This window comes from Anticarsia gemmatalis, chromosome 1 (assembly GCF_050436995.1).
Source record: "Anticarsia gemmatalis isolate Benzon Research Colony breed Stoneville strain chromosome 1, ilAntGemm2 primary, whole genome shotgun sequence".
NCBI lineage: Eukaryota > Metazoa > Arthropoda > Insecta > Lepidoptera > Erebidae > Anticarsia > Anticarsia gemmatalis.
In genome coordinates, this window is record NC_134745.1 from 4893245 (window position 1) to 4906476 (window position 13232).

At 35.1% G+C, this 13232-nt stretch overlaps 1 protein-coding gene across 3 annotated transcripts in view; it reads right to left on the minus strand.

Annotated features, from left to right (window-relative positions):
* Nucleotides 1-97: 97 nt before the first annotated feature.
* The window catches only part of wdp (Leucine rich repeat protein windpipe), a 49601-nt gene continuing 36466 nt past the window's right edge, over nucleotides 98-13232 (minus strand). For all 3 annotated transcript variants that reach the window (XM_076114027.1, XM_076114044.1, XM_076114036.1), the window contains one exon: nucleotides 98-3269. In XM_076114027.1, the coding sequence (XP_075970142.1) occupies nucleotides 1127-3250 (2124 nt within the window). In that variant the 5' untranslated portion in view covers nucleotides 3251-3269 and the 3' untranslated portion in view covers nucleotides 98-1126. The remainder of the gene's footprint in view (nucleotides 3270-13232) is intronic.

Consider the following 13232-nt stretch of genomic DNA (forward strand, 5'->3'; position numbering starts at 1 on the left):
CATTTCAGACTTTTCTTAGTTTAATAATATTACATCAGCTTCTTAAAAGGGTATTTTATAGGGCGTTTTAGGGGTAAGTATCAATCAAACAAATAAAAACTTGATTCAACCATTTATATCGTAAAATAGTTCAAAATAAAATACATTAAATTTATATTTGCTTACTGAACTATTTATTGTTCTGATTTGTTCATCATTCTTCTGATTGTTATAAAAATGTTGATATATTTAACTATTGATAACATAATTTAAATTAGGTCAGTAAAAGCATAAAGATACAAAGTAATTAATTTAAAAGCAGCATCTTAGTTACAAAATAAAATAAATTCAAATAAAAGATCTACGAAATATACACTAAAAGAATTTGAATTAGTTATATACATACACGGAAAATAGTTCAGATTACTTAAAATAAATGGTATCACATTCTTAAAATCTAAATTCAATAAAATTACTAAGGAACTTATGCTTAGCCAGACCATGAAAGAATGAATCTCTCCACAGAAAATGAGAAAACAATAACTAAACATAGCCAGATAGACCTTACGTTGTTATACATAACTGTTTAGATAAATATTCTCAGGGTAGAGTAAGTACACAACCATTGAAAACAATTCAAGAATTGTACCCCATTATACTATACACATAATGACATAACATAGGATAAACGTACCGAACAGAGACAGAACACATTGTTTGTACAACAACATTAGTTGGTCTGCGCGATCGACCCGACGACCCGAGCGGCCCGAGCGACGCGGCGATCGTAGCTCCTCTACGATTTGAATCATGCATACTAACAAGACTTTTACAACTATCATGAACATGGCAACACTTTTTACACGTATAAAAATATTTTTTATTACTTATTGCGCAATATATTCTTTATAAATATATTATACCACTAACAAAGTTACAATAAAGGCACTGTCGACTACAAACACACTTTGGCAGCAAAGGTTCTAGACTTACGCACAGTCGTACCGATCGATTTCAATCCTTCATACTCGAGACTTGTCCTAACTACGCACACAATATAATCACAGAATTTCGCCAATAGTGAAGTGTTTGTTGTTTGACACTGATTTACGCGAAGTGTTATTGTCCTTTCGACTGAGACCGAATTTCAAGTGGTTGACTTGAGCGCGTTTACGTCTGTAGGAGTAATGATGATGTCTCCAGCGTTCGACCTACTTCTGGTGACTAGTACTGGTGTTTTAGGTTTAGGCGTCTCCGTCATCTTTATACGGACTCTTCCCATGTCGGGCGAGTACACTGGAACGTATTCACGGGAGGGCGACAAAAAGTCCGAATCGGTATTTTGGTCCCCATTTATTAGTGGCTGTGACACATCTGAGTCACGCGTACCATTCAGTTTAGGGTTCTCATCATCGTTAATAGGTACAAATATATCTTCACTAGACAGAGAATTCGTGTCTTTTCTGGAATCAGGCGATGTAGGTTCGGAATCGAAAGAGGTCTCATGCTGTTGTGGTTTATCGTCTACTAAATTGTTGTCTCTCGAACTGCTCTTATTTTGATTGGTATCTCTTGGACTGTCTGTTCTTAGACCATTATTGTTACCGTGGTTAATTCCGTTAGCAACGTCTCCATTTTCACTTTTCTTTTGCGGAGTCTCATGTGTAGGAACTAATTCATACTTTCCGTTTACTTTCTTCTCAGCGGGAGCCTCTAAACCTACTGCTGGCTTTCCAAGTAATGATTTGTTCATGTCAACCATTTCTTTTGATGCATTTTCGACATCCCTCTTTTGTTGGCGAAGAAGCCTTCTGTCTCTACGCTTTCGCATTTGTCCTTTAATAATAGCAAATCCAATTAATCCAACTAATAGTATTACAATAATAGCAATGCAAACATATGTGCCTGTCTTGTGTGGCGCTTGGTTTTCACTTTCAGTATTCATTTGGCCGTGAACTTCAGACGCTTGTGTTACTCGAATTTGTTCGGACACTGTCGTATCACGAGGTGTTGGTGACGTTGCTGGTTTCTCTGATGATACTTCAGGAACTACTTCATCATTCCAGTTAGAACCGCCTTGGAATATTCTAGGTAGTTCTGGCATAGGAAACTCGGTACTTGAGTCGGTACTGGAATCGTTATTGTCATCTATGAGTTTTTTAACCGGCCCCGGGTTTAATTCTTCGTAGACGGCAGTGGTCGTCTTTTCAGTTTGCGAGTCGCCGTCAAAATCAATCAGAGGGAAAAAGCCAGACCCTTCCCCGGATCCTTCGAGTGGATCTTCGGTGGTCTGTTCGTTATTGTCCGCGGGAATCATATCTTCAGATGCTAAAAGTTCTGAATTTAGTTTTCGTTCCATTTTTGGTTCAGCGAATATAATCATTGTAGTGTGTTCCGCATCATCACCACTACCTGAACCCTCAAGATCGAAAGGTGAAGGTGAAGTAGCACGTCCGACTTTGAGAAATTGCAAATGATCATCGTTCTCTTCCACGGTAGCACCACCTTGTATAACGTTGCCATCTTCTAAATCACTTTTAGCTACCAGTGGCAAAGACTTCAAAGCAGTGGTTTCTTTACCGACTTGAACTGCATCAATTGGCTGATCACCCATCATCATATCCATTAAATTATCTATTTTCGGGGCTTTGCAAATGTCTTTTATTTTTAATTCTAACCAGGACCTCCCTTTGAATTTTTCAGGTGAAGCACATTTGACATTATCTATGTACACGTTTGCAATGAGCAAACGATCTCGTGCCAATAAGTTCTCACAGGAACAATCGAGAGGATTTCCTTCCATTTCTAAATGCTCCAAACCGACGAAAAGTCCGTGATCTGAAGGCACATCTCTCAATAAATTGTTCGTTAAATCTAACGAACTAACGCTTGAAGGTAAATGCGCAAAAGAAAGTTTCTGTATCCTGTTGTTAGCGAGATTAAGGTGCACTAATTTCTTCGCGTTGTGCAAGAATTTGTTGATAGTCTGGATGCCATTGGTGGAGAGATCCAGCGTGACAACTTCGGTAAGCCGGTCGAGCTCGTGATTCAGTTTTGTAATGTTGTTGTGCGAAAGATCGAGGATATTGATATTGTGATGTTTCTGGCGGAGGGTGAACTTGTACAACTCAGTGAGACTGCTGCAGGTGGCGCGGTGGAGCCCGTCTCGTGTGGTACTGCAGATGCATCCATCAGGACAGATGGACGCCAGGGAGGGCGCTACCAATAACGACACCGCCAGGAAACACGCAGACGCTCGAAACCACGTCATCTTGACTTTAATTCAGCACCTGGAATAATAGAAAAATCTAGAATGAATCAACGAGTTCCAATTAGTTTAATGAGCCCTGATAATGTCGATATGATGACGTGTGGTAAAAAACGTCCACTTGTTTTAGTGTTAATCTATTAGCGACCGCACCGTTTCAAATTTCAGCCGCAATGCACTGAAGCCTACACATGTTTTATAAACATTTATTAAACCAATACAGACACGACTGTTAAACAAGGTGAAACATACTGCGAATGGTTCACGTGCGTGGGCTGGAGGAGCAGTCGGTCATCTTGGGCTATTATATAAATCATAACATCCCTGGTTGCGAACTGTCGTCTAAATATAGGCCAGAATAACATACGACCAAACGGTCCCCCGCGGTCTATTACAGTCTCCACCTCTCCAATTATTGCAACTGCAGTTAACCGGCAATTTGAATCTACGGGCTTCCTTTCATTCACAACGAACGTCTGGTCGACACTTTATGCGTCTTTCAAACTGTAAATCGGCTATTTCAGTGTTAGTGTCACCATTAAATCACAGTTCCCTACAATCTCAACGGTCAGGTAGTGAAAATGATTGTGCTGAATGTGTTACGTCTGTTTAACTGTATTGTTTACTAGAATGAACGCGAGATGAAGCCTCGACCTTATGTGATCTTTGGAACAACACGCACAATGTCATGTGACTTATTTGTGTTGCATTCACATAATATTTGCGGTATTTTTATTTTAACAAAGGTTGTCATTGTGCCATGTTTAAGATTTGTGAATTATCTTTATTATTCGTTTACGGAATTCGTGAATTTTTACTAGAAAAGTTATTAATAAACCTATTAAAGGTATCCTTTAATGTAAATTTTGCCAACAACCGTGCGACATAACGCACACGTAATATGAAATTTGTTCTATTTCTGTATCATAATATCCCCGGTGCACTTGGCCGGAGTCCGAAGTGGTTCAATGTTATCCAGCCAGGAAGAGAACTGTTAACCATTTGTGCGAATGTGCCTAACGACTGAACGTTGGCGGGGGCGTATTGTATACCCACGGGGGGGAATAACATTGCGTAATAGAGAATATTTTTAGCCTTTTTTAAACTCTCGCGACTTGTACACATAATATAATAATGTAACGGATCTTAAACGCGATTGAAGAGAAAAGTCAGCCCGAGACCACGGTCGATGAACACACGATCGAAACGTCAGGTGAACAAATAAGGTATTCTAACTTTAATTTTCAATCACGTTTATGACCCGTTACATTACAATATTATATTTTTAGCCTTTTTGTTAATGCATCTTTGCAAATTGTGTAGGTTGTTTGCAGCAAGATTAATAGTCAAACGTTTTTCCTTTTATTGTTCTACTTTAAGCTTATTGCTTATTTCGCGTGGGATGATCTCGCGACATCGTTCGACATGATTTTCAGAATTAGTTGCTTCCCGCTCTGATTAGCCTTTACGTGGCTCTAAATTATTAATTATTGATTAATAATAATTAATAATATTATTAATTATTTGTCAGAAAATACAGCTTAGGAACATGTTTTTTAGCTCTAAGGGTTATTCATTTCAAACAGAATGACCACTAAAATTTATATAATTATAGATAACGACGGATTTGAACTTATCGATACCCGATGAATAATCGTATTTGTACCTAAATCAGTCATAGATCACGACACCTAGATTGCTGAATCATTATTTTACAAGAAATGTTTACATAATGACATCTTATTTACATACTTGTTATGTATAAATAGATCTAAGAAAACCTGATTAAGAAGTAAATAGCTTATTAGATCATACCCTATTTAGTCATTATTTGTAAAGAGACTGTAATAGAACAAAACCTCGCAGGGTTTTTATCTTTCTATTTGCTTCAAGTACTATCCCTCCAGAGAAGAATTAGTGGTTTATGAGATTAATGCTTACAAACAAACGCTTCGTGTATGTATGCTATAAGAAGAGTTTGTAAAGTAATTTATGTCATCGTATTATAAACAATACGGCAATGTTTATTTCGCCAATATTAATGAATCCTTGAAAAACATTTAAAGAACTGACAATACTTATGTAAATAATCATTACTTAACACAGGAAATTAACTTACGCTTCACAAGGTTAACCTTATATTACTTTAACCCATTTTTTAAATGACATTTGCCAATAAATTACAGAATTTTCAGAAAAAAAAATCGTATACTTTTTTACTCATTATATATTACGACTGAGTGTAAAATTTTAATTAATCTCGCTTTTTAACTGTCAAAGGTGACATTGTCTTAAAGTAATTATTTCGGTCACAGTATTAAATTATGGTGGGAAAATAACATTCAGAAACAAAATGCTAAACCACTATAGATAATAATTTAATATGTATCGAATTACTGGAATTATTGTCAGTTGGTATGTATCAATGTTTGATCTATGCATATTATTAGTTATTTTTAAACATTTGTTATGCAACTTTAGACGATATTCCTAGTCTATTTTTATACTTGATTGCCATTTTATAAAATAAAGAAACTATGAAGAAACATTTTGGTACACATGATTTTTATTTTTGTAGCATGGAAATCTATCTCCATCAATAAAGGTTATGAACAATTACTTTGTTTACTACACTACCATCTTTAGTCAAGTACGCAATTTCGTCAACCTGAACAAACAAACAAATAAAAACTTTCATCAATATCAGATCCATATTATTACTCGTCACAAAAGGGCAACACATCACAGGTGTGACTCAACTTATTACAGTACACAAGTGATCTTTAAATAAATAAATCTGAAAAATAATGAAAGGGTTGTATAATAATGACGAAAGATTATGAGTCAGTACGTCAAGGCTCGCCCAACGAGTGCACCAGTCGACCGTGGTTCTAAAATGTCATATTGCACTGAATGCAATGAATTACATGTGGTGTGATATCGGAAAGTGATTTACAGAACACAATACGATCGTGAGTGCGATGCATGACTGCTAACTATATGTATGTATATGTATAGTAGTACCTTATTGGTTTGCAGTTGTTATTGTTGAGTGAAATGTCATGTGTTTTGTATGTAAGGTGACTTTTCAGGTCTATAATATTGTAAAAATATTTAAAAGCAAAGATAGGTCGTGAGCAAAACTTAATCGTGGCTAATAGTGTTTGAAAAATATTTACCCAATTTTTTTTCAGATAGTATATTATTATTTTGTTGTAAATTTTTGTCTCTAGGTCAGGTCAATCGTACGTAGTTAGTATTTAGTCCGAAATCAAGATGAGTAATCTTTCAAATTGTTCTACAAACAATATCGACCAAGAAAAGCAAGTACAAATTGGTTTTAAAGAACGACTTTCAGTATTCCCTTTCGTGGCTCACAATTTCATCTCAAAGTTAACCTTTATGTTTTATGCAAGAGCCCGCAGCTGGCCACACATACGATAAGTGAGAAACGACCTTTTAACTCTTCCGACTGCTATAAAGGGTAGTCAGTATACAGGAGTAAATTAATTTTTATTGTTATCTCCTTGGCAAGTGCGAATCTGAGATTTATGTAAGCATTTACTTAATGTTTGTTTTAATAAACCTTCGATTCTTTTTAAGGTGGCGCGTTTTAAATATATCTGTATTTTACATGCATTTTTTCGTAAAAAAATATTTGTGTAACTTATTTTTATACACATAGCTGTCGCTTGGTAAAGGTGAGTTAATTTTTCAATTTGAAATCGTTGTCATCATGCTATTTTAGGTTTTTACAGTAATTTCTTCCACCATTATTTAATAATAATTAGTCCAGAAATCGGAACAAATATATTTATTTTGAAATAAAAAGTAATATTATTTTACACATGCAACAATATAACGACAGTTTTCAATGATAGTTCAGTCGTAAATCGTAAGTAAATCTCCTTGACACTAAGAATAATGAATTAGTGCAACAGATAAGATCTGTATGCACTTGAAGTGTGGTAACGAGAGCAAATGATGAAATAACTTCCACTGACACACTAGACTGGTTAAACTTTTATATGAGACTAGCTGACCCGCGCAACTTCGCTTGCGTCCAATAAGAGAGAATGGGTGAAATTTTTCCCCGTTTTTGTAACATTAATTACTGGTACTCTGCTCCTTTTGGTCGTAGCGTGATGATATATAGCCTATAGCCTTTCTCGATAAATGGGCTATCTAACAGTGAAATAATTTTTCAAATCGGACCAGTAGTTCCTGAGATTAGCGCGTTCAAACAAACAAACAAACAAACAAACTCTTAAGCTTTATAATATTAAGTATAGATATGTTCTTCAGTATCGATAAAATATTAAATGATATAATTTTGCAATACTCAAGGTTTTGAGTGAGATAACGATTTTATCTAACTGTTTATTTATTTAAATAACAAGAAACCGGCAAATTACACTTAAGCTAGTAGTAGAAATATTTAGAAATATTGTAATCTATTTATAAGGAAGCTCTCGACACAAGAATGCTTGACGCGCGATATAAGTAAATACAATAGGGGCAAGTCTATCACTCCTTACCTTCCAAACAACCTTAACACATCTACTTTTCCTCATAGAATCCTAACAGTACTTTTAAGAACCTACAGTTACATAAAAAGACGCCAATGAATACAAAGCTATGACGTTCGAACCATACAAAAGGCATAACATGAGCAATTTATACAGAAATATTCACAAGATATTCCGATGAGGCGTATCTGAATGCACATGACGTAATACACGACACGTTGATGTATGTAACCGAACACTGGACACTAATAAAGTCACCGATATCGTATCACTACCAAATCTGGCACTGATGGACTGACAACCGAATCATTAATCATCGCATCGGAAGGTACGCCTTATAAAGCAATTGCTTTATGTGGAAAGGCCACATAAATATCAACATCATTGGTCCTGAAACATTGTTTACTGTTTTTATAGAGTAAACATAATGTCTTGATTTATGTAACGTCCTCTTTACATGCGTTTATGTGCAATTTCATACATATGCAGTCAGTCAACCTTGTGACAGTAATGTAAGCAATATGTACTTGTATCTATTTGTACGTTCTGTCCTACTTAATAAGTGTGATCCAGTGCGATATTCAGTTCGATACGTTTTGCACATAGTCCGAAACTGAAACTGATACAAATGTCTTACTAAAACTGTACTAATACATGTAATATTTTTAAAGTAGTAATATAGTAAAAATTATTGGGAATCAGTTGCAAATATTATTCACTTTACTCCCACTATTGAACTCTACGCCATGACTACATATTTCCACTTAAGCCACAAACAAACAATATTTACATAAAATATTAAGACGTGCCCTTCGAAAACCGTTAGAGCGTTTAAGTTTTGAATAGAACAGAACATAAGTACGCACTTTGAAATTAATGACTATTAACTTTAAAGTCTATTAGTTAGCAGTACTTTACTTACGATAATGCAAACCTTTTGTTCGAAGGAATTCTTAGATTTTTTGGATAACCGTTATACTATTTTACTTAAATAGTATAAAAATATAAGAACAAAAGTCGTTGAACTTGATATTAATTGCAGATTTTCGACACGCTATAAATAAAATACATAATTATGCAGCGTAAAATTCTTTAAGATTGACGTCAAAATTTACGGTTTATAAAATTCTAGAGTCAATAAACTCGTATTATGGAAATTATAACGAAATCTACCCCTAATTAGGTCTTTATTTTAACAGTTGCTTGTACAAAAAGCTTTTAGGAATAACATTTAACAGTAACATAGTTGTATGAAAAGAAAGTCGCTTGTGCCCGATCCTTCAGAGATAACCAGAAACGGTGAGTGATAACTGATGGTAGGTCGCAACTGTCATAAATCATGAAGCTTTTGACCATTAGTTAGGAGCACTAGTCCCATACCATTCCCACGTCTCGTCGACTGGTAAAGTGGAAGTTATTGCAACCGAGACAGGAACACATAGGAACTTTTGTAACATACATCAATCTAATATATGCCGTTTATTTACTTTTTCTAATAAGTTCGCTATCTTTTCACAAATATCCGTTCAATTATCTGCGATGTTAATACCCGTGCTCCTTGCCTATGTTTCTTGTGACTTTTGGCCCCCTGTGAGGCTTTTTGCTATATTCAAACACACAAAATAAAATGGCGCATATATAGATAACACCTCACGTTTGTATAACTTACTATCTTTAAGTGTAAATACGAGGATGTTAGCAAATAAACGTGGCGAATATTATCAATGTACAAATATGCGGCTGCAATTTTTTACTGATTTTATCATCAATCGTCCCCCCAAAACCACGTGGAAGCGATCCCGGTTGTAATCTGAGTTCAAAACTAACGGTTCAAGGTCAGGAGTAGCGGTGCTTGCCACAAGGCCGAGGTTATGAGCAATTTATCAATTTGTACCACCAACTACTATATACAATTTGCCAATTTGTCACGGACCATGGGAACACCTCGCGGATATGCTAAACGGATTAAATACTAACCGAAATTTAAGATATATCTTACAGTGTGAGGAGAAATACTACCGTACTGAATACCTTTTTACACGGGTTATTTTATAGGCAGGTGGTAAATTACTCTCTACATTATCCGAATAGTAATTTTCACTAAAAGATAAACCATACTATTTCATTTAAAATTGTATTAAACAGGGTTTACAGGTAAGTAACGCTATCTAGACTATCATAATCTTACTTCATGAACGACTTTAAAAACAACAATGAAAACAGCTTAAAAAAGTCTCAAATAAAACACTTAGATATTCAAATAAACGAAATATTCACAGCTAAATTAAGGTAATCCGTTTTATTCCTACATCAACATTAGCGGTTCACTGTCAAAACATTCACAAGTAGACTAGCCTTGGCAACAAGTGATTCGTACAGAGCGTGAGACTCAGCACTAATCGAAGCCTGAATCCGACACCGAGCCCACTCGACTGCAAACATGGGAAACTGGATCTGACTACACAATACACACTTTACATTGACTTTGCACCACGTATGCTAACGCGAAATAAGGGATTTATTGTTTATATTGTTGCTATGCAAATCGGTTTATCGTCAGATTGCGAAAATACGATTAAAGTGGTCACAGTTTTGTGTATTTTGCAGCCAGAGTATTTTATACGTTTCAACTCAGTTTCGGACAAGTTTTTTGTGTATCCTAATTAAAGTCTTTTGAAAAACAGGATAATGTACATTTTAGACAACTTGATAAGAAAGATTCATATTAATTAGAACGCATAGTTAAAACAATCCATTAACAAGAAAGATGTGTGAAACAAATGAACTGTTGAATAACAAAGCCGACCGAATAACCGACTAAAAATCAATTCCGCGTTTTACAAGCTTTTTATTTCACAGTTTACACCGCACTGCTTCTGACGATTTGACCCAAATATTATGTTTAGCGTTACTGTATTGAGTAATAGCAATTTACAAAAATATTGAGCTCATTCGTAATAGTAGGAAGTGGGCTGTTTTATGAATATCGGACAATATCTCTCGATCGTATCGGCGTTATTTTGTTTGATGGCACGGAATTATGCTTCATTCCTATCAATACGCTGCGATTGTTACAGTAATATTGGGTTGTTTAAAATTATTATGCATATTTACTGGATAATTTAATTACAAAGGTAATTGAGTATATTTTCAAGAATAAAGTGTTACGAGCAAAAATATTGTAATCTAATCAATTTTTTTTTCTGAATTATTAAACTTCGGACAGATATGAGACACAAGATAAGTTTATTACTAAGACATTGAAAATTTGACAAATCACCCAAATCTGATCCCGGTAGTACTTATCTGTAGCTAGATTACGAATTTAATACATTTATGAATCACATCGTTAACATTGTGCAATTCAAGTCAGTTAAAAGTTAGTCTATAATTTTCCTATGTAAATGATCAGCGCAGCATCTCTACAATTAAGTAGCGAGTACTACAAAATCGCTCTCCTCAAATACCAGTTACCGTACGTAAAATTATACAGCATCTATTACGGATACAGGCTTCCGCTGTAATAACAAACAACGTTTAATTTCATCTCACCTTAGCCTATAAATATTTGGTTTCTATGCACTTGAACCTGAAATATTTACGTTACATCTCAATCCATTAACTGGGCGTGGGCCGACAGCCAATAAATTGTGAGATAAGTGTGTAATAACGATACTGCGCGCCAATTCACCACCATTGAGCTACGTTAGAGGAAATAGATTTAAGATTATCGTGATTTGCGTCCGCTATCGAAACATGTTACACAGATCATTCAACTTCTTTCTATTGCTAGTCCGATACGAATATAATGAATAAATCTAGACTAATCAGTTCATAAACAGGCAAAATGTGCACTTGTTGTTGGCAGACAAATCTCTAGTTCATTTTCGACAGTGCAGCGATTCTAATCGATTGCGCTACGATTTATATTTGGAGGTTTATCTGAATCTAATAACATCTCATTCTCGAAAATCTGATCGCTTAACAAATGAGTAATTATTAGAACTAAATGATGCATGATAAACGCATCATATGAAGCTACAAAAAAGAAGAATATGAAGCTCCAAACAACGTTCCTCAATCCGAATTTTGTTAGTAGTATAATCCTTGTACCACGTAGTTAGTCGATTAGGTCAATTGCTTTACGATAGTCAATATTCAATATTCCAGTCAGTTGGCAAGTAGGCCGTCAATGTTTTCGCAACACAAGCGTGTATCACAATAGGGTATGTATGAACATTTTTCAGTACCATATTGACTTGTTCATTGATCATGCAGTTTGTAAATATTTCACCTTTGAAACAATACTGTTTGATGTTTTCTGTGAAACGCAAAGAAATGGAGTATTCAACTGTGTGAAAACAATTATTATTTTGCACTTGAACTAATGGTTATACGCGTCGTGTTAGGTGACAAATCAATTAGAACTTAGGTCATACCAGATAGATATCTATTTTATCTGCCTAGTATAGTTTTGATTCTATGAACAATCGGAAAGGCTCTTGTTCCCTTAATGCATTACTCGACTTCCTCATAGAGGTCAGCCACAATTCAGTGGCTATCTAGAAACTTGGTTGAAACTTGAAAGTAAGGGCAAGTTAAAAACTCCCAGCCGAGAGTATTTTGTGTTTAAACCCAGTAGTCTCTCTCCAATTTTTGTCTGTAGTTTTAATTTTTGTATAAATAAGAAGATTTTGATTATGAAATGAAAAATAACTAGAGGCTTAGACAATTAGACAAATTGTTGCTGTTATTTGACATTTGAAAAGAAGATGAAGGTACAGAAAAAGCAACAGACTTGTTCGACACTTTTGTACAAAAACAGATGCTGAAAGTTATAATCCAAATAATTTAGGTGCGCCATTTAAGATCCATCAGGATACACATATGGGCAAGTGCAATAATCTCGAGGATTTCTTTGAAGTAATAAAACAGGCAATCCGCATGTTTTCCAGAGTTAATACCAGACGTTTTATGCGTCCGCGTTTGCAGTCGTAAACTTGTAGGACCTAGGCTGATCGACCAACGATGTCAATAACAACGCTTTATAGAACATATCTTAGATTATATCTGCCCTAAGGGCTGACAATTTAAAAGCAAGTGACTATTTTTAATTATATGCCTAGTTATATTCTTTGATCTTTTTCTAATTTGATTGGATTTAATTTACGATTTCAAAAGAAAATGGAATCTTATGGAACTATTTTGAGAAGTTTTATTACTATAAATTTTATATGGCTGAAATTATAACTTGTTTCCCGAATGTTTTCAGGATCCTATCATAAGGATGGACTAATTTCTAACGATTATAGTGAATCGCTAAATCTTTCATTCACCGAATTCGACCCTCACAAACTTCTTCGGAATGTGTCAATGCAAAAGAACCCACGCAGTCTCCGAATTACCTCACATATCAAAAATATTTCAACCCGAACTTGTTTGAGACGATATTATTA